Genomic DNA, 24896 nt, shown 5'->3' with positions numbered 1-24896 from the left:
GGCAAGGGAAGCAGGGCAGGAGGACGCTGCCTGTCCCCCTCCCCGGCCGCTGCAGAGGCACCCGCCGAGCAGCCGGCAGCGGCAGCAGCGGGGTGCCAGGGGTCTCTCTGGCAGAGGTAAATTCCTCATGAGAACTGGGTCTGCCTTCCTTAAAGCAGAATTATTGACCTTGGCAGCCAGGGACTTGCTGGGTAGGGAGGTGCATTTAGTGGGTCCCCAGAAAGGAGGGGAGCTGAGGGCGGCAGGGTTTGGCTAAACACCCAGGCTTCGCCCCGCTCAGCCCGTGGCGTCCCTGGCGCGTGGCTGGAGCCCAGCTTCCTCCGCTCAGCGCAGTCGTCTCTTGCTGTGCTGCTTATTCACACATCCCAGCTCGCTCCGTCTAGCTGCCTGGGTACCGGTGCCAGGGAAGCTGAAACACCGCAGGCTCTGCAAGCCCACCCAGACCATAGGCTCCAAAGTGCATACTGCTGCCTCTTCCTCCAAAATTAATATCTCAGCTAGCTAAATTAAAGCAAGCAGGGTTTCACCCAGGCATGTTGTGATCACACCTCCGACTTGCAATATAGACTTAGCATGTAAACTGCTAAGCAAGGTACAGTGCTCTCCCAGCAGGAGAAGACAATGTCTGCCTGCAAGGAAAAGAGGCTCAGGGCGGGAGAGCGGGGATGCAGAGCCCTTCTCCAAACGGCTCCCGGGCACCTGGCTGCGCCAGCACAGGAGACCCGGCACGCAGAGAGAGGGCTGCATCAAGAAAGACGTTGCTCACCTGGAGAGCACTAAAGTCAGAGGCACGAAATGCATTTTATAAAGGAGGCAGAAACCACCACAGCTGGGCAAGGTGAGGCAGGGAGGTGGAGCCACAGAGCCGGGGCTGAGCCCCCACTGGCGAGCCCACCGCTGCAGAGGAGGCTGTCCCCGTGTATCCCAGCAAAACGGCGTATTTTAGGATTTTTGCGCATCTGTGCAGAGCTCGACGTTTGCAGGTGGGTCGTTTCTTCTGCCCAGCCGCTCACTGCGCCTCTGCGGAGCGCTCTTCAATGCAGCTTCATCTGCGCCTGACACGCTGCTGAGGCTGCTGGGTTTTTATTCTTTGCTTCTAAATCAGTAGACTTGTTACCATTTTTTAAAAGTGTGAATAGCTGCAACAGAAGCCATCAATTAGCACAAGCAAACAGGGCCAAAGTCCTTCCTTCCTCCTCCCCCACAGCATATTGTGAGAAGAGCTGTGCTCCTCTACTTCGGAGGCTGCTGGAGAAGCTCTGAAGTTGAGCGGTCCCACTGCCGCCTTTGCATCTGCTCTAGGACGGACAGTACGCTCGACGCGAGGGAAGCAGGACGGGCTTTCAGCGCTGGCACCAGGACAACGGGAGAGAGACCAGCTCAACAGCAGCAGCAAAGGCAGGCAATTTTTTTCCCCTTTCTGTTCCAGAGAGCCTTCCAGGGCCAAGGGAGGTTGCCAGAGGTTGCCCGTTTTTTTTCAAGCGCCATTCCCCCTTCCCAGCGTTCAAGAAGCTGCAAAGGGAAGCCCCTCCAGCAGCTTTGCTTAATTACCCTGATCTGTGGAGAGGCTAGAAAAGCCTCTCTGCTGAATAGTTTGCAAACCGGACTCTGCATGCCAGAAGATTTCTGTTGATTAGACGATGCAGGGTATTAATTAGAATATAGATTATATGCAGGGGCTTTACCATAAGTTTGCTGCCATTTGGTCCGGGCACGTACGTTTCTTGCCACATTGCTTTTTCTCCCAGAAAGCCAGCCTCATGGAGCCAGCCCGGCTCCTAACACGGTTCCCGTCCAGCAAGGAGGAGGCCGATTGCGTTCCCACTTGTGAATGAGAGCGCCGGTCCTCACCAGCTTTGCGAAGGTTGCTAAGAATTAGAGCAGCACTGACCAAAACCCACCGAAACGTGCAGCTTGTGGGTGAGACCCACCCTGCCTCCCCAGCCCCTTGGCTGGTGCCACCACGCTGCAGTTGGACACCAGTCACCAGCCAAACCAGGCATGGGAAGCGCAGTTGGGTGGCTGCCGATTTAAGTGCCAGCGTGCACTTGGCACGGGCTCTCCCCAGTCCCTTTTTGAGCCACATCAAATGCAACCTTCAGGGCAGGAGGGTTGTTCCAGCCACTGGTCGCTCTGTGTTTGCTGGGGCCCTGGGAATTGCATGTCCAGTCCCCTTGGGTCATGCTCTGAGTGGTTCTTTCCAAGTGCAGAAGGGCATCTGGGATGCAGTTACTACTGAGAAAAACATAATAATTTTTCAGACCACGAGGCAGATCAATAACCTATTTCACCTGCTACTCTTGCCAACAGCCACAGGTCCCTGAGAGCAAGGTACAAGAATCCTATATCAGGCAGTTTGGGAAACCTGTGGCCCACAGGGGACATTTCTTTTCAACCTTTGGTTGGCTTACTTCCTAAAGCATGATTTGTAAGTCATTATCCATATAAATACATATTTTTTCTTTTTGTAACCTTTTTGTGCTCTTCCAAGAACTGGTACCTTGTAGCATAGAGTTCCAGTGGTATATTACCCATGCTTGAAGAATATTTCCTAGTGCTGATCATGTATAAGTAAATAGAAAGTACAGTCTCGTACAGAGTGAACAGGAGCACAGGCTTATCTCCGCTGTGCTATTCACTGCCTTGTATACTTCTAATGTGCCCCTCTTCCTTATCCTATTTCTAAATTAAACAGTCATCTTGTTTTTCACATCTCTCATTATATAGAGGTCTTTCCATATGTCTAACATTTGTTTGAGTCTCAATACATCAGACCATGTAACATGCTGATTCACAGAAATCTCACGTTCTGTAATGGGCCAGCCTTTGAAATCTGCCTGCATTTTTAAAAATCTGGCTCAGATTTTGACTTATCAAATGTTATCTGGCCACCTCTTTTAATCAGGGGTTGCTAGTATCGCTTTCAAGTCAGATTTGACCTCAAGCATTCACGCTTGGTTCAAACTCAAGTTGATTGAAAACAGCAACTTTATTTAGCTCTTTAAAAGGCAGATAAACATTCCCCTGCCATGTTTGCAACTTGGAAACGTCTTGCCATTACCCTGGATCACGGCTCAATTTAAAAGCAGGCAAACCGGCTGCTGCCCCTTCTGAAATACCACCTTCATATGCAAGAGCTGCAATGCCTTCAGATGTTTCCAAAACCACTTCGGCCCCACAGACATCATGCTTCTGCAGTGCAAAGCCATTGCCTCATGGCGTTAGAAGAGCCATCAGCAGCCGCTCATTCAGTGGCGGGGGAAACGCTGTGGTGCAGAGGCGGGCAGTCGGGGTGTTCCCTGCTGGTACTGGACTTTGCTAACTCAGTGTTCAGTGCGGGCAGAGCTAAGTCACTTCAGATGCAAAAACTCAACTCTCTGTAGAAAACTGGCCAAGCAAAATGGCATCTGTCTTGCTCAGTGCTTGCAACTGGAGATATTCAAAAGCCACCTGGACATGGTCCTGGGCAGTTTGCTCTAGGTGGCCCTGCTTGAGCATGGGGTTGGACCAGACGACCTCCAGAGGTGCCTTCCAGCCTCAACCCTACTGTGATGTGTGACTCTGTGATAACACATCTGCCTCCGTGACTCGGCCGGTCACAGCAGCTTAATTAACGACCGACGCTGTACAGCCGTGCGCGCTGCAGAGCCGTCGTGGGTCTGCAGCTCAGGTTCACTGCAGGGAGGAGAGCTGTGGCCTGGGTCCTGCCGTGGGCTCAGGCTCTGCCCTGTCACACCCTGTGGGGCTGCTGGGACAGCAGGTCCCCCCGGGGCTGCCGAGGGCACCTCCTGCCCCGCAGGATTTACTGCAGGTCAGCAGGCCTGGGCAGAAAGAAACAACTCATCTGTCACATCCTCAGCTGAAAACCAGTTATTGCTGAACCTAAATGATGCATTGCAGCGGTACGCACAGGTAAAAAAACACAGAGCTGTCGTGAGTGTGGCTTTGCCTGGGTCCGCACACACCGCGGTGCCATGCTCAGACATCAGTCGTACTGGGACCGCAGAGGTGTTTCACTGACCCATCCTCATGGCATTGAGTCTCCCCAGCTCAGTCTGGATGTTGGAGGTGTGGAGGGCCCTGGCCCAGAGGTCCCCCCCGCCCCGGGTCTTTTCCGCTGTGCAATTCCCTGAAAAATTTCACATCTCACCGCCTTTACTTCTAAGGTTAACCATGAGGGGTTGTTCCCCCCTGCACCAAGGATGCACATTCATCACCCACTGGTTGTTCCTTGTGACCCCGATGTTCAGATTGGCATCTGACCAAATCAATCCAAACCCAGGAGGTTTCCTACGTGCCAGTCCTCCAGCTACTCTGCAGTGTAGCCCACCCTTGCCTTTGATGAAACTTTGATGTAAAATGTCCCTGGTATCATTTCATCCCCTTGAGAGCCTCTACCTGTTGGCTCTTTTTACATTTCACAGACCAGTGGATTTATTTCCTGCTTGTCTTAGCCCCGCACCCTACTCACACTGAGCATCTCCACCTTCCTCAGGCACCAGTCCTCCAGCGCCATCTTAGAAACCCATTTGCTCTTTTAGAAAAAAGACTTCTCTGTTAATTAAAATAAATTGCATTCACTTTTACTGGCTACGGATTGCCACAGTCACTGGCTTGGGTTCATCTTTATGTTGAGGCAACTGATTTGTATTTGTATTGAAAGGTTTTGATCTCTTTTCTGGGGGGCTGATCCTTGAGCTCTAATACAAAGCTCTGGTTGAACGCCACCCCTCTGCTGTTTTTAAACAGAGTTAGGACTAGCGAGGGGATGGTTCAGTGCTTGGGACACCGAGCGGCAACACAAGGGACCATGCTGCAATTTCTTTTCTGGCACCGGCTTCCCGCAAGGCTTGGAATGGTCACTTGGTCTCTTTGGCTCCGAGTGCCCCAGAAAGGGCTCGCCAGCACAGTTCCACCACCCAAATGCAATTACAGTCCATTGCAGCCGGCAACAGCTTTTCCTTGGACAACCTTAAAAAAACCTGCTCCCTGAGCGTAATGATCTAACCCAGGAGAAGAACGTATTACCCCTCTAAATGCAGCCCCTGTTAGGCTGCGATTAGCACAGGTACGGTGACGAGGGACGCGAACGATGTCAATCCTTTTTTACCGCCGCCGCTTGCCAGGCTTGCATGGCGAAGTTTTGCTGGTGTAGCCCGGGCCAATGCATCTCCGAACCTTATGTACGAGGGACAATAGGCAATCCAGGCCTCACAGACTATTTAAGAATAAACTCCAGACTGTGAGCTGCTCAGACATCTTGGTTGTCGACTGCATATAGGTGCCATCCTAAAACTGTGAAACTGAATACCCTTAATTTAAAAATTCATGCCCAGATCTGTGCTTTGCCCTTCATCCTTGCATTTACAGAAGGCTAAATTGAGATCCCAGATTTTACATCCAAACGCTGAAATGTTCACAATTCAGACTCCTGCGAAGGCTTACAGACAAGCACATTTTAAAACCGCATCGTGTAAACTGTTTATGTGCTGAAGGAAAGCCAGGGATTTTGCTAATGACAAAGAAATTGTTCTCTCCTCTGATAGCTGAAAGAATTCCTCTAATGACAATAAAGCCCCCTCCTTTGCAAATTTGCTTTGGGTGGATGGCAAGATTAAAGAACATCCAGCCCGGCTATGATTTTTCAGATCACATAAGTACCTTAAAAAGATGCTCATTATCTAAAGTGACGCCTCTTCCCTAATTGCAGTGCCACTATTATGCGAGATTAATTTTTTTTTCCCCAAACCCTCGTAGATGGTAAACCAACATTTTAGACTCGGGAGCGAGCCCCACTCGGAGAGGTAGCGTCTGCTAACGGAGGTGGGGGCAGGTGTGGGTCCCCGCTGATGGCCGCCCGTGCCGCGCCGCAAGGACCGCTCTGCTCCTGTCCTCGCATCACCCCGCCACATCCAATCTGCTGCCCCAAATCGCAAACGGGAATAAAGAGGAGCACAAAACCCTTGACTGGGAGGCGGTTACAGAAAAAGCTGAGGCTGACACTGAAAACCACGACAGCCCGGACTGACATCTCCGACAACTTGCACGCAGGGAGAAATGTTTGTTTGTTTGCTTCGCCTCCCGCTCCCTCCCGTTCATCCAGCCCTGGTGCCGTGCCAGGGCCCAGCCACACGTCCCGGCGGGACAGGGCATCGCGCCGGAGGGGGAGCGCCAGCAGCCCCCGCTCGCCGGCAGCCGGCCGACACAATGGCTCACCGGCTGGGGAAAACCGGAGGTTTGCCGTCGCCGCGAGAAGTTCGGCACAACCGAGGCTGAAAGCATCCCTGCCCAGCCATCGCGGCGGGCAGGGCAGGCAGGGGAGCAGCCTGCCTGTGCCGGAGGCTTTCCTTCCCCTAGGGATACAGGTGGAAACAAAGCATCTTTCTCGTCCGGGTGAGTCAGGTGTAATTAGTCCTAGAGGCCAAAAGGGCACCCATCAAACTGGGGTGAGCAGGGTGGCCGCAGCACCCCAGGGCCACTCCTGTCACCTTGGGGCAATATGCGGCGAAGGCAAAGTTTGCACTGAGCCCCCCGAAAGCGCTTGTGGCTCCTGCCCTTACCCAGGCTCCCGGCTCCCACCAGCAGCAGCAACGCGGCTATATGGGACCCACAGCTCACCCACGTTTGGAGGTGGCCGTCAGCATACAAAAGGGGCTCTGGAAAGAGATTTAACCCCCTTCTATTAGCTTTTCAAAGCATCGGTGTTATTAGGGCAATCATTTATTGGGGTTTCCTATTTCTCTTTGAAATACCAAAGTATAACATATGCATCCAATACGTATGCTTGAAATTTCTGGGAACTCTGTAAACCTTGTAATTTTAATCCTATTATATGGTTTATATTTAATTGATTGCTAGTCAGAGATTAAAATTTCACAGATCTTCTAAAAGAATGAATATTTTTAATCAGCTCATTTAGCTAGGGAAAAGGATACGTGTCCTCTCTCTAAACCAGCATTTCACAGCGCTATGCAGGTTCCAGCTAGTGTGGGAGTTGGTTACCCCTCAAAAAAAAAAAAAGTTGAAAATTAATCCAAAGCTAAATCAGTGACATGATTGTATTCCCATTACATTCCACTTCAATGCATATGTTTACAATATCCTTTAATAATAATTATTATTAAACATAGTAAAATACTTCCAAACTTGGCTCATGGCATCATTGTACTTCTAGTGGAAAAAAAATTATCTGAAGCCTTGTCAATATGCCACTTCCTCCTCCCCCATCTTTTAACAGAAGCAGCCTCCAGTGAAATAATCCAAGCTGTGTTCAAGAAGTTGGCAAGTGGGTCCAATTAAATGTGGTTTTAGTGTATTCTGGCATTTGCATATCTAGTTTGCCAAGAAGTAATGTTTTAGAAAAAAAAAACACCATAAAAAAAAAAAACCCTACAAAAAAACCCTGCATCGGTCCAGACAGAGAGTGGATGGTGTGATGCATTGCTGAACTTTGTCCTACGAATCACAGAGATTTAAAAAAATAAATAAATCAATCAATCTTGTCTCAACTATTGCCCCTTTTTGGTTGACAGGCTTTACAATAATCTGTATGTCCTATAAAAGAAAACATACAGAGGGAATATTAGAAAATTAATGCAGCAAACTGAAAAATCAGCTTTAATATTTGGTGAATCATTTAAAAACTTAAATCACAATGACCTTTATTTCATGGAAATATTTAACGTCTTAGCGGAGCCGTTCTGCAGCTAAACAGTGATTAAATAAAGCAGTCCATCAAAACAGCGCCTGTTCTCCAGGACGCAGAACTGAGAAGTCAGTCGTCGTCAGCGAGCGATCATTTACCGCTGCTGAGAGCGGTGCCTTGTTTTTGCGGCTCCTTCCCCTCCCCTCGCTAGAATAGCTGTCACCGTCTCTCCGGTACCCCGGCCTCCGTTTCCCCTGTGCCGGTGGGTTACGCGCCGACCCCCGGGCGCGGGAGCTCTAAGGTCCCAGTGCCATTTGGCCACCGTTTGCGGGACGGCACCGAAGGGCCACGGATGCAATCCCTCACCTCCTTCCCCCCTCCAACCCCGAGCAACATGGACAAAAACACCGGCAGAGGAAGGATGTGTGGAAAAAAACCCACCCCAAAACTCCCGCAAGCCCTAATCCTCCACAAGGCTAAGCGTAAAGTGATGTTTAATGTATACTGGCCAGCCCTTTCACTCATTTATTCCATAGCCGGGACAACCTTGCTACAAAGCAAGGAGAGTTAATTAATAAAACGAGGCAGCGTTGGGGTTATATGGAATCTTTAAAGCCTTTATCAGTTTGCCAGTCCATTAGCGGGGCTGCATTCTCCGCAAACTCCCTGCTCCAATATGTGCAGCAGAGCAGTTAATTTCTTTTGGACTCGGTCTATGGCACCAAGCTGGTTTTTTTTTTTTTTTCCATCTTTATCCAAACAAACTATTAAATAATCAACAAATAAGGATATTTAACCCAAAATAATGAGAGGAACGATCGCTCGCCTAAAAACTATAAATTAAAGCTATCCAGTCACAAAAGAAAGTTGAGTCATCCATTAAGCAACAAAGGAGAAGGAAAAAATAGATTGCACTCGGATGTTTTTGTGGCGTTGGTTGCTTCGCAAATGTGCCTAAGCCCAGGCCCCAGGAGGATGGACGGCGGGAGCCCGAAATCGCTCAGAGACCATCAGCAGGCAAGACCTTCCAAAATAATACGGTCCGCCCAGAAAAAAAAGAAAACAAAAAGATGAAGGCCACCGTGGCCCTCTCTCTGACCAGCATGTAGGTTAGGACCTGGAGTTCGGAGCTGGCTGTGGAGGGGGAGCCTTCGCCCAGGAGCAGCACATGGGCTGGAGGAACGCACCACACGGCTGCGGTACGGCAAAGCCCAGGGGCACCGGGGGCCGAACCACCCAGCGCTGGTGATGCAGCGTCCCCCTCCTTCCCCAAAGGGCTGGCAAAAGGGGCGCCGAAGGGACCCCCCCTGCACCACTGCCAACCCGCAGGGCCGGGAGCGCTTCCCTCTCCCTGCCCGTGGGGGAGAGCGACGGGGCCATGAAGATGCCGCCCGCCTCTGTCCTGCTCGGGCAGCGGCCGGGCTTTCCACAGGGCTGCAACAGAAAGCAAACCCCACTTTTAGGAGGCTCCGCTCCCCTCTCTGTTCCCTCCTTCTCCTCATCCCCCCCCGCCAGCCACACAGAAGAGTCGTGTTTAAAAATGGGGGGGGGGGGTGGGGTGGGGTGTTTGCAGTAATTTCCAACCCCCCGGTTGTACTTCTCAGAGTAGTTTTCTTGCGGATGCTGTGCTAACAAGATGCTTGACAGGCACCAGGCTGCGCGCTTGCAGCCACGCCGGCGGCTGCTGAAAGTCACAGCCCGCTTCCGAGTGGCGTGATGGGCAAAAGCCTCATTCGCAGCATGTGCCCGGGATGGCAAAATGGTCTCCTAGGGAAAAATGGGGCTGGGGAGGTGGGAACGAAATGGCGCAGTCGCAGGATTATCCATATAGCCTGGAAAAATGCTACAGCTGAGGTCATTAGCCCCCTTCTTATTTTTCTAAATAAATAACGTGGACACAAACCAGGGGTTCTAGCAAGTGCTCACTGAAGACCACCAAGTATCTCAGGAGGATTTGTGATGGAATGAACACTCCCATAATTAGCTTAATTTCTCCCCAGAACCCTGGGATGAACTTTTATTTAGGCATACACCTCTGGTGTTCTCCGGAGGACTTGAAAATTATTTTCTCTCACTGACAAATAACTCTGGGAGAACATGTTCAGCTTGGATCAGCCGACAGCAGAAAGGTGCGGAGCCAAGCCTAACATCAGGCGTCAAACATGGTGCACAAAGGGACTGGAGAGGTAGCACAGATGTGGTGAAAACACTCCAAAATATCAAACCCTGCATCCAGCCCCAGGATAAACATGACTTTCACTTCCTTTTTTTTTTTTTTAATCCTTCTTCAGTAAGTTCAGTAGCTTTGGATGAGCCACATCATTTTACCAAGCAGCACTGGCTGTGGGCTCCCCATCCCCAATGCCTCACCCGGTAGGAGGGCAGGAGAAAGCTGGGGACCTCTGCTCCACGGATGGGGTCTCGCACTGACCCAACAATGAGACTTCAAGTATGGGCTTCAAAACCGGGATTCTGCCATCTGTAAAGTCATGAGGAGGAGACTTTCCTTTCTTTGTTCAAAAAAAAAAAAAAAAAAAAAGAAGCCTTTGAGATGAATTAAAAATGCTTCATCCTCCAGGACTGCACCAGGAGCGAGGCTCACAACCTTGCCGTGGTATATTGCTTCCTTCCTAAGAGCCAGCAAAAAAAAGGAAAAAAACCTCATAATGCTTTTTTGTCCTTAATAAGAATCAAAGTGGTGTAGAAAAGAGGCTTTATACCTCCCATTCCCGTAGCCTGATTAATGTGCTCTGTCTTCAACATGTGCTTTCCCTTAAACCTCATTTTTCTGTAATTTCCTTCATTCTTTTAACAATGTGCTTATCCCTCTCCTAAAAAAAAAGCCATTATTTACAGATGTTCCCTCTCTTCTCACCACATTCGAGTCCAAAGCCCAGGCTCCTCCTCCTTCTTCTAAATAAAAGGAGATAAGATCAGAGATAAGATCGTTTCAAAAGGTGAGCACCAATATTAAATTCTAGCAATACATGCTAAGCCGATGTCTTTGTAAATCATTTTTCTCTGCTCTAGACATATTCCTACCCTGTTCTGGAAGTAACAACAGCTACCCAAAGGAGCTGGGTATTCCCAAAAGCAAAATTTTGCCTGCTGTTAATACAGGCGGGTTTGGACCAAAGGAATCTGGCTCAGCCATGAGCGACTGCAGGACCTATCAAAGGCTCTTGTTAAAAAAACCCAATGCATTAAATGGTTGTGCTTTCATGTGGGGGAGCCCTGAATCTGAAGAGCATCAGCCTAAAATAGAAAGCTAGCATTAGGATGAGTGCTAGTCATCTACTCGCTGTCTTGAGAGTGACTCACAAGTAGTTCACCTCAGGTAGGTCCCAAATCTTCACATCTCGGCTCACCCTCGGGCTCATATTCCACAAAGAAGGTTTGAGACATCAGACCCTTACATTTATTATATTTTTTTTTAAATAGCATCGCAATACAGCACCCAGATACCCAGCCCCAGCCCATCCAGCGGCATTGTTAGTTCAGAGCATCACACTTTAAAATCAGCTTGTACCATCAGGTACTTCTGTGCCTTGCACAGCCCTCCGCCCCGGGCTGGCAGGGAGCGCTCCCATCTCCATTCTCTGCTGAGAAAGGGTGAGCGCGGTTCTTTCAATACCTTGTTTGAATCACTCCGTGTTATCCAGCATCTTTCCAGAAGCAGCGCTTCAGTCATTTGCAATCCCTCCACCAGAATCGTGCCTACAAACCTGCTGTCAGCTGGGGATGAAAGTACTTTTTGCCGCAAGATGCTCCCCTCCAGCAGGCTTGCTGGTGAAAGAGGGGGGAACCGCCCGGCTTGGTCCTACGGATGGCCCCCGTATTTGCCTTGTACCCTCGCCCCGATATGACACCCTCAGGCTGGAAGGTGAATATGGCTCTGCTGTATTTTCTCTGCTTGTCAGGAATCCCACCTTTTCCTCCAAGCTGCAAACTTCATGTTATATATTAGAGAGAATAAAAGAGCACATTAAAATTAGCACTCTGTTTTAAAAAAAAAAAAAAAAAAGAAAAAAGCTTGATCTACTCTCCTTTTTAACTTACTGGTTATGGGCTTTAAAAGGTCTCCTTGCCGAGATTTTAAAATTCATGGGCTTCTTGATGCAAATTTAGGCTAAGAATAACAAATTTCCTAAGTGAAGTACTGCTTTCTGCCATTTTTTGTCCTCACTTTTTGGGAAGTTTTCTCTCTCTGAGACTTTTCCAATCGTGAACGAAAAAGAAAAAGAACTGGGCAAAACACAACTTTGCGTTCACCTTGCATCTCGGGAGCCTTGTCTTTTAAGCATAGGGTACCACTATTGAGAAATCCTTGGAAGTAAGCTGCGATGAGTTATCCAACACTTGCAGAGGTACGTTGGCCTGTCTGTCAACAGGGAGCCCAGCATTCGTGCGTTCATTAAATTACATCCTCATAATTAATACAGAGATGTACGACTCTCCATTTCTCCAAAAATTAAGAATTGCCTAGTTAGTCTCAGCTCATTAAGACACAGCTCTTTCTTGAAAGTCACTCAGTCATTTGAAAATAATGAAATACTGGTATTTATAGCGTTTTCAAGCTGTCATACATACAAGCCTGAAAATCATCTACGAACAGAAATCAGATTCTGGATAGACGGTGCCAGTCAAACTACTTTAAAAAGAGAAAATAAGCTACAGAAAATGAAGACCTGGTAGCTATAGCCTATGAAGATTTGATACGTTTCATTAAGATTTTAACTATATTTTATCTCGGTATGAATTTCCAAAATTATCTCAACATGAATCCTCACTAAGTGCGAATACGTGGCAAATGCAGTTGAAAATAAATCGTATCTTGTATGATAAACCTCTATCAGTTTCAAGGGGTTTTATTTATAGATAAAGTACATTTTTTAAATTGTAAAATGTATAGCGGGAACACATCCAAAAGTTTATAAAAAGTAGCTTTAATGCTAAAATTGAAGACAATTTGACAAAAGCCTAAAATGTAGGATCGAGGGTAGTTTTTATTTTCTTAATAGCTGTAAATAAGACTTAACCAAAATGTATTTCGGGAAATGTGAAAGAAATATTTAAATCCCTATCTAGATTTACATCCAGATACAGCATATACCATGCCATAGAGCTGTTTTGAGACAGTTAAGCCTGTTAATATACCTCCTGTAGTACTGAGGCAGTAACATATTGCTTTACCAGTTAAATCCTTTCGGAAGTCATGATGTACATGTAACTTGCTCTCTAAATATTTTACTAATTTAAAGCTGGGTTTCATGCACTGGGTTGTAATGGCTGGGGATGTGCTGTGTAAATCCCTATCTGGCACATTCTGGACGTGGCATAAAAAAATCTTTCTTGGTGCTCAGATTAGCGCTGATAACTGCAGGAATCACAAGCCATAGGTTGCACAAGACCACGTCATGTTGGCTGCTGCGTGCGAACACGAAACACATCTTCTAAAGATCTTCAAGGAATAACGGAGGCTGTGATTTCGATGCACACCTAAATAAAAATTAGCAAGTTATTTTAAACTACTTCCTCACATGCACACACATATGTTCATACACAATATGCAGTTTCAAGCGCAACACTGAGTTTAAGAAATACCAAAACGCTGCACGTTAAAATGCCCTAAAAAATAATCACCAGCTGTATTTTGCAATTAATCATTTATTAGTTTCCTGCAATCCCAAAAATCCCCAATCACATGGAAATTTCAGCTCCAAGGCTAGACTGCATACGTTCTCCCTTGTAGCCCCAAGCAAAAGCTTGTTAGAGCCAGGCTGTAAAATCTCAAAAAGAAAAGAAAATTTGGCCCCACGATAACAGCCGTGGTACGGGAGAGGCACAAGGTCTGTCCCAGCAAGGGGAGCGTTTTTGCAGAGGGGTGAGCACTTGTGGCCCCCTGCTACAAATGGTTAATGTCAAGGAGTCATTGAAAATGAAAACCGTGCATGTTCTGCGCGAAGATGACGGTGTATTAGTGGAGTGACTGTCGTCTAAGGAAAAAAACCTGGAAGTAAGAAATCAAATTAAAGCAAAACGAATGTGAGGATTCTAAGCAGACAACCTAGGCAAGTTCTGTTAGTCTGAAAAATTAACTAACCCAAGAAATTCCAATGTAAGAGAAATACTCCTGGTCAAACACAGATTATTTTTGAAAAAGACCTTTTTTTTTTTTTTTTTTTTCAAACATCTCTGTCACTCGAAACCTTTGCAGCATTTGCTGCCACCGTCACGGTTAAGCCTGTACCACCTTTGGCTTTACTGCTGCCTGGCTGTGCAGAAGACTCACCCCTCTCTTGCTCCGGCAGAGCTGGGTAAGCTGTGTGTTATTTGCACCGAGAGCATTTCAATTTGACAATCGGTTAAAAGTAATGCTTCTTTTTTAGCCTACGAGACTAAAATGGATAATCTTTCTGAAAAGGACGTGATCTCTCATTGGTAAGACCCATTAACAGGTTTAGCTGAATTTTATCACACTAGCAGGAGCTGCTGGCTGTAGGTTTTAATAAGCAGGGCTCTTCTTCCTGTGACTGTCTTCGTTTGCCGGCAAAAGGGAACATTTCCACCTTCTGCCCAAAAGCATTTGTACAAATAAAGAAAGAACTCCTCTCTTACCATCTAGAAAATATTTTTTATTACCAAACTCACTATAGTTAATGACATGATTAAAATACTAGTGAAGCGCAACAAAAATTAAACAAGGACTCCTGAACTAGAATATTTTGGAAGAGCCCAGAAGATTTGTGCATCACTTTTTCCTCCCTTTAAAAATATCAGACAGTTCTGTTAAAATTCACATTTACCATCCCAGTAAAAAAACCCTTAACGCTTTTGTTAGATTTCTTTAATAAAAGCCCATACATACTCTCTGGAAATATTTCGCTTTGGAAATCACATGGACAAGTAATGTTAATAATGTGTGAGTTTGAGAACCCTGCTACGGAGGGTGACAAATGACAATATTTTTGAACCAGTTTTCTAATTTTAGGGTATTTTTGCAGACTTGAAATGTATTTCACCTTCATTCCAAAGGAACTTGCATTGCTTCAAAGCGAGGGGAGGGAGCAGGTAGAAATTTTCTCCCCTTCCAAGTCCTCCTCAGCTACAAATTGCTGCAGCATTGTTGATCATAAAAAGGGGGGCTTGGGGTTTCATTTTTGAAAATAGGCTGGAAAAATGTATTTTAGAAGTTATATATTAGGAGTCCATTAGAAAGTTAGAACATTTGATTATTGTAGAATTAATTGGGGGGGGGAGGAGGGGGGAGAAAGTCAGTCCACCGCCGACACATCACTTGGTCCATGATCTGCAGGAAGAAGGCAGAGGGAACGCTGCGGCAGGGAGAGGGAATGGTGGTGTCCTTCCCGAGCAGGTGAGCCAGCCCAGGGGGAAAAGGGAATCTGTCCCTCTGCAAATTAATTCTAAAATTTTGTTTAGGCTCCAACAAGGCGACGCAAGTTTTGAAGGGATATGATGGTTCCACGTAGGGTCAGGAGAAGGATATGGGATCGTTTGGTATACGCTTTTACCCTAACGCAGGAGAGCAGGAAAAGCAGTGAGGATCCCTTCCCTTCCTTGGCCGGAAAGTTTCGTTTTAAACTCCTACCAAGTTCTTCAAATTGCACCTAAAAGACGCAAAGGCCTCAGTAAGTAGATGGCCTGTAGAATGCTCTACCCGATTGAAAAGTCTCTGTTACACCAAACCCCTAAGCTTGAATTTAGGGAAATAATTTGTAATTAGAGAATATTAAGGTATCACAGGCAGTGGTTAAAAAAATATCTGGATGATATATTTAGCATGTTCCCTGTGAGTCTTGGGCTAGAAGTACTCACAGTTAAAAAGTGATGACAACCACTGGCCCGAGAAAGTCTTCGGAACCTGTGAAGTTTAGAGCACACAGTTTCCGTTCCTGCAATTTGCCCTTGACCATCATGGCAACATGAACGATGAGGATTTTGTTAGGGCATATCCTCAAGCCAAATAAAATGTTCTCTCATACTTCATTATCTAGGGACTGCATTTAAAAAAAAAAAAAAAAAAACAGAAAAGAAAAAAAAGTTACAGCTATTCGGCTACGTCAGTACACTAAACCTTATGGAGAGAAACAAAACACCGGAGTATGTTTCATCTTTTCATTGAAGAAACACTTTGATAGCCACAAGCAAGCGTGTGCTGCACATGTATAGACCATCTAGATAAAACCCGAAAGTATACAGGATATTTTGAATTATTTTGTCGTTAATGGCCGAGTTATGTTTTCTGTTATCCTTCTGAAGAAGGGCGCCTTCTAAGTCTAGTTTTATTTGGGAATCTACAATCCTTGAAAATCTTAATGTTGGAGAACAAATGGTGAATCTGCCTAGCGCCACATCCAAAGCTCATCAGCTGCACGGATTTCAGAACTGCAATAGTAGCTGTTTTTCAGTCTTGATGATACTTTAAACCATCTTAACTACACATAATATTCTATCATATGAAAGCCTACAGAAAAGGTCTGCTGCTCGAAAAAAAAGAAATCTATGTGGCTGAAGACGCTAACATTGGCAAAAGGAAATGTTTTCGAAGTATCTGTAATAACTCAACCCCCCCCCCCCCCAAACACAGCGAATGATGATTGAAAATTGTTATAAATAAAACAGTGAAAAAGATCATTTTGGCTAAGTACAAATTACTGTAGATGTAGGATGATAAGCAGAATAGTGTTAAGGCACTGAGAGTCACTTGGTCAAGGCACAACTTCAGTTCTACCTAGGCAGATGACAAATGTAATGAAATGTTTAAATTAAGATAATTTTTTTCCCTTCAAATTGGTCCTACTGTCTCTGTTCCAGAGTCTAATTTAGCTCTACTTTCATATTCCCAGTGGGCTCTGCAGTGCTGGTCTCGTTCCTAGGATGGAGCGGCCTCAAACAAGAATTCTGGGTATATCCTGCAACAAGCATCTAAACCAGGTCTTTATCAAAGGTTTCGCTAAGCTTTTTTTTTTTTTTTTTAAGAAATGTTTAGTCCGTAACAGAAATCCCCAGATAGACTTAGGATTATTTTAATTTTCCTCTGTAGTCCAGACAGTTTTGATGTATTACCAGTATTTTGGACTGCCTACTGTAACGTTGACGGCCAGTCAGTACCCGGCCAGTGCTTCAGATTAAGTTGTTGCCTTCTGCTCTAATGTTCTGATAGAGACCAAATACAAAGGAATGAGCCCGAGAGGGCTCCTTGGGGTGAAATTAAGCCCAGAAAAGGAATTGTGTGTTTGCACAGATATTTGCATGGTAGCAAAATTTCTGGAATTTAATAGATTGCTTCTGCAAAAGTCTTTGGGGGAAGAAAAAAGTAATAATAAAAAATCCCTCTACAGAATGATCGAGAGCTACACACACAGAAATGCTTTCAAAACACAAGCATTTAATTTTTTTTTTAAATGTTAAGTGAGATGTAAATATGTACGTTAGCAACAAAGTGCTCAAAAGCATACTGAAAACATATTCCATACACAGTTAGCAATAGAAGTCTGTACAAAAGTAATAAAGTTACACATTATAAAAAATACTCCGTAACTATAATTTAAAAGAGGGAAAAAAGACAAGGGAATTGATTTCTCAGTTCATATAATTTATTGCAGTTAGCACACAGTTTAAAAATTCACCAACACACCAATAGTACAAAACTAAACAGCATTATAAGTTATTCCCCCCTCAGGAAAATAAAACATACTATGATTGTCAAAGCTAGATGTCAGTCTAAGTTTTAGAACAAAAGAGAATGTGAAACTAAGGAAAGGAAAAAAGCAAATCACTCACGAGGACCACAAAAAAATCCAAGAGAAAGTCCATTTTCCTCAGACACTGATTGTCTTCTCTAACTTAAGAAAAGAATGTAGTTTTAAAACCTAGAAACTATTCAAGTAACTAAAGATAACGCTCCAAGGCCATTTTCACAGCTTTTTTTTTGTTTTAAATGCCATTACAGCCAAATTAACACACATTTGACCAAATATTTCCAAAACAGTCCAGCAATACACAATGGAGTTTTCCATTCAGTATCTTAAGCACAAAAATAGGCTATGTTTACAGTAGTTAAGGCGATCAAATTTTAAACAAAAGCAGAGGGAAAAAAAAAAAAAAAAGGAGAAAAAAAAAAAAAAAAAAAGGAAAAAACAGCAAACGTTTTCCATGCTACTCCCATAGACCTTATTTGTAAGTGCAAGACAGGAAAACAAACACTGTGCAAAATGCTTTTGACCTGCGTGTTGGTCATTAAAACCACACGTCAGGCTGCAGTCTCTGCTGCTTGGATACACATAGTCCTTCCCCTGCCCTCCCCCGGCCCCCCTGTCACTCAGGCCTTCCCAGGCCTTTCAGCCCGGGGCTTTTGCTTTTTTTTTTTTTTTTTTTTTCTTTTCTTTTTTTTCTTTCTTTCTTTCTTTTTTTTTTTTTTTTTTTTTTTTTTCAGTCCACAGCCTCTTTTCAACGGGGGGGAAAAAAAAGAACGACCTATTGTGGTGGAGTGGTGCAGCAGGAATCCTACAAATGCTCATCTGGGGAAATGGACGCACCTCAGCTGGAGCTGGCGTGGGGTCTGTGCAATTAGAAGGGGTCTGGGGTTAGTAAATGCACACCGCACATGCAAATCTCGAAGCCTGGTTGTAAACATTCATTTTTTTTTTTTTTCCTTGTTAACGTAGCTAAATCGGCGACTCGTAGCTTAAGTTCTTCTCAACTTAAAGACAGTGGGAAAGTAAATTTAAATTAGATAAAATAAAAACAGTGCATTTCTCTTCTTCGTAACACCGGCATTTTCAACGGTGTCGGGTTTTTTTTTTTTTTCCTAAGGAAATTAAATAATTTTCAACTCACTCGTTAAAGTTATACAATGCAAACAAAGACGAAAATATACTGAAAATCATGCATTTCTGTAGCGTTAATATTTACTTCTCAAGACTCAACTAAGAGCATCAACACAACCTGCCAAGTTCTTTGATACCTCCCCCCGGCCCATGTAATCAATTACAGTATACAATAACAGTAATTCACATTTTTTAAACACACAGTTCATCACTGCTGAAGCTGCAATATCCTTTTTCATCCCAAGCAAACCTTCATGTAAGACAGAGTCCCAGTGATCCCAGTGTACTCTCAGGGTTTTTGTTTTATGTTTTTGTGTTGTTTTTTTGTTTTGTTTTTTTCCAGTGGGAACTGTCAGAAATCCAGGAGTTGCCATAATAAGTTTTAAGTCAACCGCTTGTTTAAAAATAGATAATCCAGCATTTCAGAAATTTTCCATTTGGGTCTAAAAGCATTCAGGTTTCCAACAGCTAGAAAGGACTCATGCAATTATAGAAATGTAAAGGAACTGACAAAATTGGGAGAGGATTTCTACATTCAGATTTTAAGAGGAAAAAGATCGAGAGCTTAAAAGAACGCAGTGTTTTGGGGAGAATAAAGCCATGTCCAAATTTTCTGAATTGGAGATTCCTTAGAAGTAAAGTATCCGCTGGCTTCTATTCCGAAAAGGGGGAAAAATACGCTCCGTAATTTGTTACTTTGTCGGATTACCTCTACAGTTCATTTTTATCGGAGTGCTAAATTAGTGAAATATTCATGCTGCCTTAAAGTGCAAAAACAAGCTAATAGCCAAACTTTCAGTTCAAGGAAACAAGATTGCTTTTAGACTGTACCACAACTATATAGATTTATATATATATTATTTATATATATAAAAATTTTATTTCCAAAGTTCTTGTGAGCTATCTTCTAAGGTCCAGTCTCTGACAGTAGGTAAGCTCAGTGCTTCGCTTTTGACAGACAATGAGTTCACCAACTCACAGTGAAACTTCCGAATGTGTCTGTAAAGGTCTCCGGACTGCGTGAACCTGCGTTCACACCACTTACAAGCATGAGGCTTCTCCCGCGTGTGAACCACTGCGTGGCGGCTCAGGTTGTGGGAGTACTGGAAGCTCTTCCCACACTGGGTGCAAGTGTAGGGCTTTTCACCTGAATGAGTCCTCTCATGACGTTTCAAGGTGTACATGCAAGAAAAAGTCTTACCACACAACGAGCAGGTCGGGACATTGACATCGGTAGCAGGCTTGCTGCGGATCCCGTCCTGCTCTCGAAAGTGCGTGCTTAAATGGATCTGCAGGATGTGGGGGCTAGGAAAGACCTTGTTGCAGAGAGGACACATGAAAATTTGGCCAGCGGGGCTAAGTATGTTTGACACGTAAGGGAGCAAGCTGCTGTCCATGTTTCCTTCCACCTGGACTCTCTCGTTCTCTGGAGTTATCATTTCGTCATCGCTTGCCTTGTCTTCTCTATCTAGCTCCCTCAAGACCGAATCTTCCCTCATCGGAGCCAGGTGGGCCGGCTCGTACTGTACCCTGTTATTAGTGCTCACACTTTCCTTCACAGTGCTATGTTCCATATCATAGTCATTAGTGCCAACATCACTCTCATCACAGGAAGCCTCTTTCTCCACCTTCACCTGAACCAGGCTGCTTCTAAGCATGTCCTGCGAAGAGAAATAAGAACTGTTCAAATTTTCAACTCCTGAAAGGCTGGACTTGACAGACAGGTCCAGCACGCAGTCAACATCTGCTGAATCCCTCACGGAGGTGACAGACCTCTGGGACAAAGACTCTGTTGAGCTGCAGGGGCTGGCTACTGTTTTTCCAGCTGCTGCCGCGTGCGTCTCTGCCTCTCCGCCAGTCTGGGGAATGCCTGCTGAGTCTGAGGGCAATCTCATCCACATGTTCCCAGGCTCAGCCGCCAAGTCCCTTTTGCTAGGCAGGATGTTCAATTTTTCATCTTCTCCGTCATCTTCATCGCTGGGCAAGTCTCCTGGCATGTGGCTGCTGCCGTCGGAGAGGCTCTCCACTTTGTCTGAACAACTTGAGGCGTCTTCCTCCTTTTTTGTACTGTCTGCCTCCGTGGTTGCTTTCTCTTTCAGCTTCTTTTTGCAGACTTTGACAATGTCATACATGTGGAGATAACTGGCAGCTGCTAGCACGTCTTCAATGGGCAAGTCTTTGAACTGGAGCTTTCCTTCGTACATGAATTCAAGCAGGAGAGCGAAAGCTGGGGCTGTAACAATGTCGCTGTTCAGATGAACAATGTCCCTTTTGTCCAGCTGGTCCTTGTAAAAGAGGTGGAAATACATGCTGCATGAAGCCAGTACAGCTCTGTGCGCTCGGAACTGGGCATCTCCTACCAGAACAGTGCAATCACAAAGAAAACCCTGATGTCTCTGCTCACTCAGACACTGTAGCAAATGTCTACTGTGGTCAGGAAACTCCATACTGTCTTCATAACCTATAAGCAACGAGATTTTTAAAAATTAAATATAGGTCGGAATCACAGAACTTACGCATCCAAGTTATTCCACTCTAAAAACCTCGTATTTATACTGCCAGAATTCTGGTACTGACACCACGCAAAGATCATTTAACACACACGTACTATGGCAACTCTTTTCCCGATCAACCACTGAAGTTACGATTTCCTTTCAGCGGTTAAATAAGCCGTTCTAATAAGCGCATAGGTACATCTGTAATTTTTTTTAAAGTATCACTGCTGTTCGTAAAATCTGTTCAACAGTTTTTTTTGGTTTTTTTTTTAGGGAACTTCCTCCAGATTGCGTCCCTAGGAGGGCAGACCCAAAAAAAAAAAAAAAATTTTTTTAACACTGAGTTTGAGAGATCACAGAGGGGGAAGGAAAAAAGAAAAAATCAGATCATCAACCTTCTCTTTAAAGTCAAATTGTACCAAGAGGAGAGAGGTTCGCACATGAAGAAATGTTACTATACCCGAATCTGAAGGTCTAACAGTCATAAAGTATAAAAATTATTTACGGGTGTCAATTTATATCGACAGCAAAATCAAGGTTTCTAGAAATTTCGTTCGCACGGTTTTCTTCTTGTAGTAAGTACAGTTTCAGTTTTTAAACCTTCTCCATACTGTACAATAAAACATGAACATTTTTTTGCCAACGTGCAGTATTTACAAAAGAAAACTAACAACCAAAACGCCAACAAGCACCGCTTCCCCTATGCAGAAGGACAGAAATTTCCCTCCCCTCCCACACCAGCCAGAGTTTGCAGTACCAAACTTAAAAAAAAAAAAAAGTCATTCAACGTGAGCATGTGTGCATGTGTGCATATTTAAAATCAGTATCCCGAGTACTGTTCTTACCCAAGTATTTTTCTATTCACCTTCCTTGCTGATAAAGAAAAAATAAACTTCAAAGAAGTAGAGAAGTCAAAACTCTAATAGAAAGTAAAATCTCTTAAAAACCTGTCTTAATCTATTCTTCTGTGATTGATAGCAGTGTTCTCCCAAACCATCTAAGCAGATCGTGGCTCTCTAGGCTGGCAGATATTATTGAAAAATCCTCATCTCTTGCGAACCAAGATGTACTAAAACTTACAACACAACCCCTGCTATATTCTGTAAAATACCATTGCTAGAGTAAAGCATGAAGATTTACAATACAATCACTTTAAGTGCCCCACAGCCAACATCAATCCTAATCCTTAAGAGGGCTAAAAATAAAGATTGGAGGGCAGCTCACAAGGTAGCTGTGATCAAATTAGGAGGCTGAAAGGACAGAGAGGGACGAAGAAGGAAGCTTATAAACATCTGATCCAGCTGACTGTGGCCATATGGCAGCTGCTGCCCAGATAAAGAGATTAAGAATAGAGGAGTGCGATTACAGCTGTCTGGCCAATTCAGGCAGCTCAAATCTACAAGTTCTAAATTAGTCGCAAATACAAAAACTCCTTCAAATAATTATTGTCATGCTGAAATAAAAGATTTCAAATGCTACACGCGAGAAAGAAAAGAGGAAACCAGTCAAGCCATTCTCCCGGGTACAAAAGTTTTTAAACACATAACTGATTTCTATCTTTCAGAAGCACTACAGCTGTATGCTACTACGGTTCTGAGCTGCTGGATATTTAACCGTGAAGTTTAATGAAAGACTTCCCCACAAACACATTTTAGCCAGAACGCTCCTTTTTTAAAAAAGCGCACTTTTGCACATCTCACTAAAACCCCCATAAAGTCATTTAAAAGATGCGATACAAGAACCTAAAGCAGAACTCTCTTTAGGCTTGCCACTAAATCCATTGCAGTCCTGGTCTGAGAAATGAGGAATGAACTTGCTGTCTCCTTCTTCCAAACCAAGACATTCTCACAATATGCATTAAAGTTAATGCTAACAATGTGCCCAAGAACTGATACTCTCCAACTGTAGCCCAAGCCTTTTGGCTAAGTCCACTTATCTATTTAATACTCAATTTCATATATTACCTCTAAACTTGGTTAGAAAAGTAATGTGATTTTTTTTCTGAAATTCAATAAACAACACACCAAAACAGAAATATGCTGTATCTAATCTATTGCTACTCCTACCTTTAGTACACATAAACCTGATTAAGTCCTTTCCTCTGAGTCTTGCTGGCTCCAGGTCTGTTAGATCGGTGGAAAAAAAGCAGACTAGGAGAGACAGATGCAAAGTGGAGATGATGTTAGAGAGGAATGAGATACCTTCTCCACACACAGATCTGCACACACTAACTCCCTGTCTGTGTGTTAGAATAAAAGGCTGAGGGATGGCAGGCTGTCAGCTGCTCTGACATCATGTTCAGATGGAAATGCTACCTCCAGCTGTGCTCCTTTTAATGCCATATGCTACTCCTCTACACTCCTGCCACCAGCTTTTTCTTAGGAGAACTTTTCTCTTCTGTTAGTATAAACAAAATACTTCAAAGTCTCTTTTTTTCAAACTTTCTAACAGGGAGGGAAAAAAAAAAAAAAAAGAAAAAAAAAGAAAATCCTAAACATATGGGGCTCTACGGTATTTGCAGCATAGCAACACTTCTGCCTGAAGTTGGAGGACCGCTTTATACGCTGACAGCATACCCCAGCCACGGGGTTACCCGAGAAATCCACACCGATTCGGTTTTATCGAGCCCAGAGGTTCAGTTAAAAGCAGAAATTAGCCGAACCTATGTGCTCGACTCACAGCTCCCCGCTTCGCCGTCCGTCCTTTCAGTTTCGAGGTTCAGACAGCGGGAGCGATACCGAGCACCCAAACTCCAGCTCATTTAAGACGGCGGAGCAGTTAACCTGCCCGGGGCACTATTTCGAGCCTGCGGCTTGACTCGTAAATGGCTTTTCCCCTGCGGGGGGCTCGGGCTGTCACTTACGCGGCTGCCGTGGCACCGGGACGCTGGCCCCGGCCCCCCCCAGCCCCGTTCCCCCCCGCCGGCCGCCCTGCCCCTCGCTCCGCCGGCCGCCGCACACCCCCCCCCGCCCCCCCCGGGCCCCGCTCCCGTCGGCGGAGCGGGCTCTCCACCTGCCCGCGGCCGGGCCGGGCCGGGCCGGGCCGTGAGGGGAGGCGCGGCGCCGCGGGCCGGCGGCGCGCAGCAAGTTCCCGGCGGGCCCGGCCCCCCCATCCCCGCCGGGCGGCGGCAACTTTTCGCCGGGGCTGCCACCCCCCGCCCCGACACCCCAGGCCGGGGCCGGCCGCCCCCCGCGGCGCGGGGGCCTGCTCCCGCCGGGCAGCGCCGCACCCCCCCGGGGCCGGGGCCGGGGCCGGGGCCGGGCGCGCCGGCGGCCGCCCCGCGGGGAAGGAAGCAGCTGCCCGGCGCGCAGGAAAAGCCGCCCCCGGGTCACGGCGGCAACAAAAGAAAAGTAACCGGGAGCGGCGCCGGGGCGGCCGGTCCCGCCGCCCGGGGAGGGCTGCCCCCGCCCCCCGCCTCTCCGCCCGGCTGCGCCCACCCCCCGCCGGACCCGCCGCCAACTCCGCCCGCCCCGCGGGGCCGCACCGGCCCCGGCCCCGGCCCCGGCCCGGGTGTGGGGATGGGGGCAGCGGGACTCACACTCCGCGACGGCCCGAAGTCCCCGCGCTCCCGCCGCCGCCGCCGCCGCCGCCCGCCGGCTCCTCTTCGCTCACTTGCCGCTCCGGGATCGCCTCTCGCCCCCCTCCCGCCCTCCCCCCGCCCGCCCCCCGCGCCCGCTGGCCGCCGCCCCCCCCGGCCTCCCCCCTGCCGGCAGCTGAGGAGCGAGCGGGGCAGCCGGCGGAGCGAAGCGGGCCCCGCGCTCAGCGGCTCCCCATGGCACCGACGGCCGGAGACGGCGCGGAGCCCGGGGCCGGGCGGCCGGGCGCGGGGGAGGGGCGGGGCGGGGGCCGGGGGGCGGGGGCGCCGGGCGCACGCAGCACGGGCGGGCGGGCGGGCGGGCGCACGCA

General features: G+C 46.5%; 1 protein-coding gene across 3 annotated transcripts; it reads right to left on the bottom strand.

Annotated features, from left to right (window-relative positions):
• Positions 1-18115: 18115 nt before the first annotated feature.
• ZBTB18 (zinc finger and BTB domain containing 18) lies at positions 18116-24553 on the bottom strand. Of its 3 annotated transcripts, XM_075707312.1 has the most exons (3): positions 23057-23248; positions 20269-20956; positions 20088-20156 (listed from the first exon to the last, which is right to left on the bottom strand). In XM_075707312.1, the coding sequence occupies exons 1-3, from the start codon at positions 23067-23069 to the stop codon at positions 20126-20128; spliced, it is 732 nt and encodes a 243-aa protein (XP_075563427.1). In that variant the 5' UTR covers positions 23070-23248; the 3' UTR covers positions 20088-20125. The 3 variants fall into 3 exon arrangements, with proteins under 3 accessions (XP_075563426.1, XP_009485258.2, XP_075563427.1); XM_075707311.1 differs by lacking the exon at positions 23057-23248 and adding an exon at positions 24529-24553 and having other exon boundaries at positions 18116-20956; XM_009486983.2 differs by having other exon boundaries at positions 18116-20956.
• Positions 24554-24896: the final 343 nt, after the last annotated feature.

The sequence above is a fragment of the Pelecanus crispus genome, chromosome 3 (assembly GCF_030463565.1).
Source record: "Pelecanus crispus isolate bPelCri1 chromosome 3, bPelCri1.pri, whole genome shotgun sequence".
Taxonomy (NCBI): Eukaryota; Metazoa; Chordata; class Aves; order Pelecaniformes; family Pelecanidae; genus Pelecanus; species Pelecanus crispus.
Note: the sequence above shows the minus strand (reverse complement) of the source record. Positions and strands in the feature narration are given on the sequence as shown.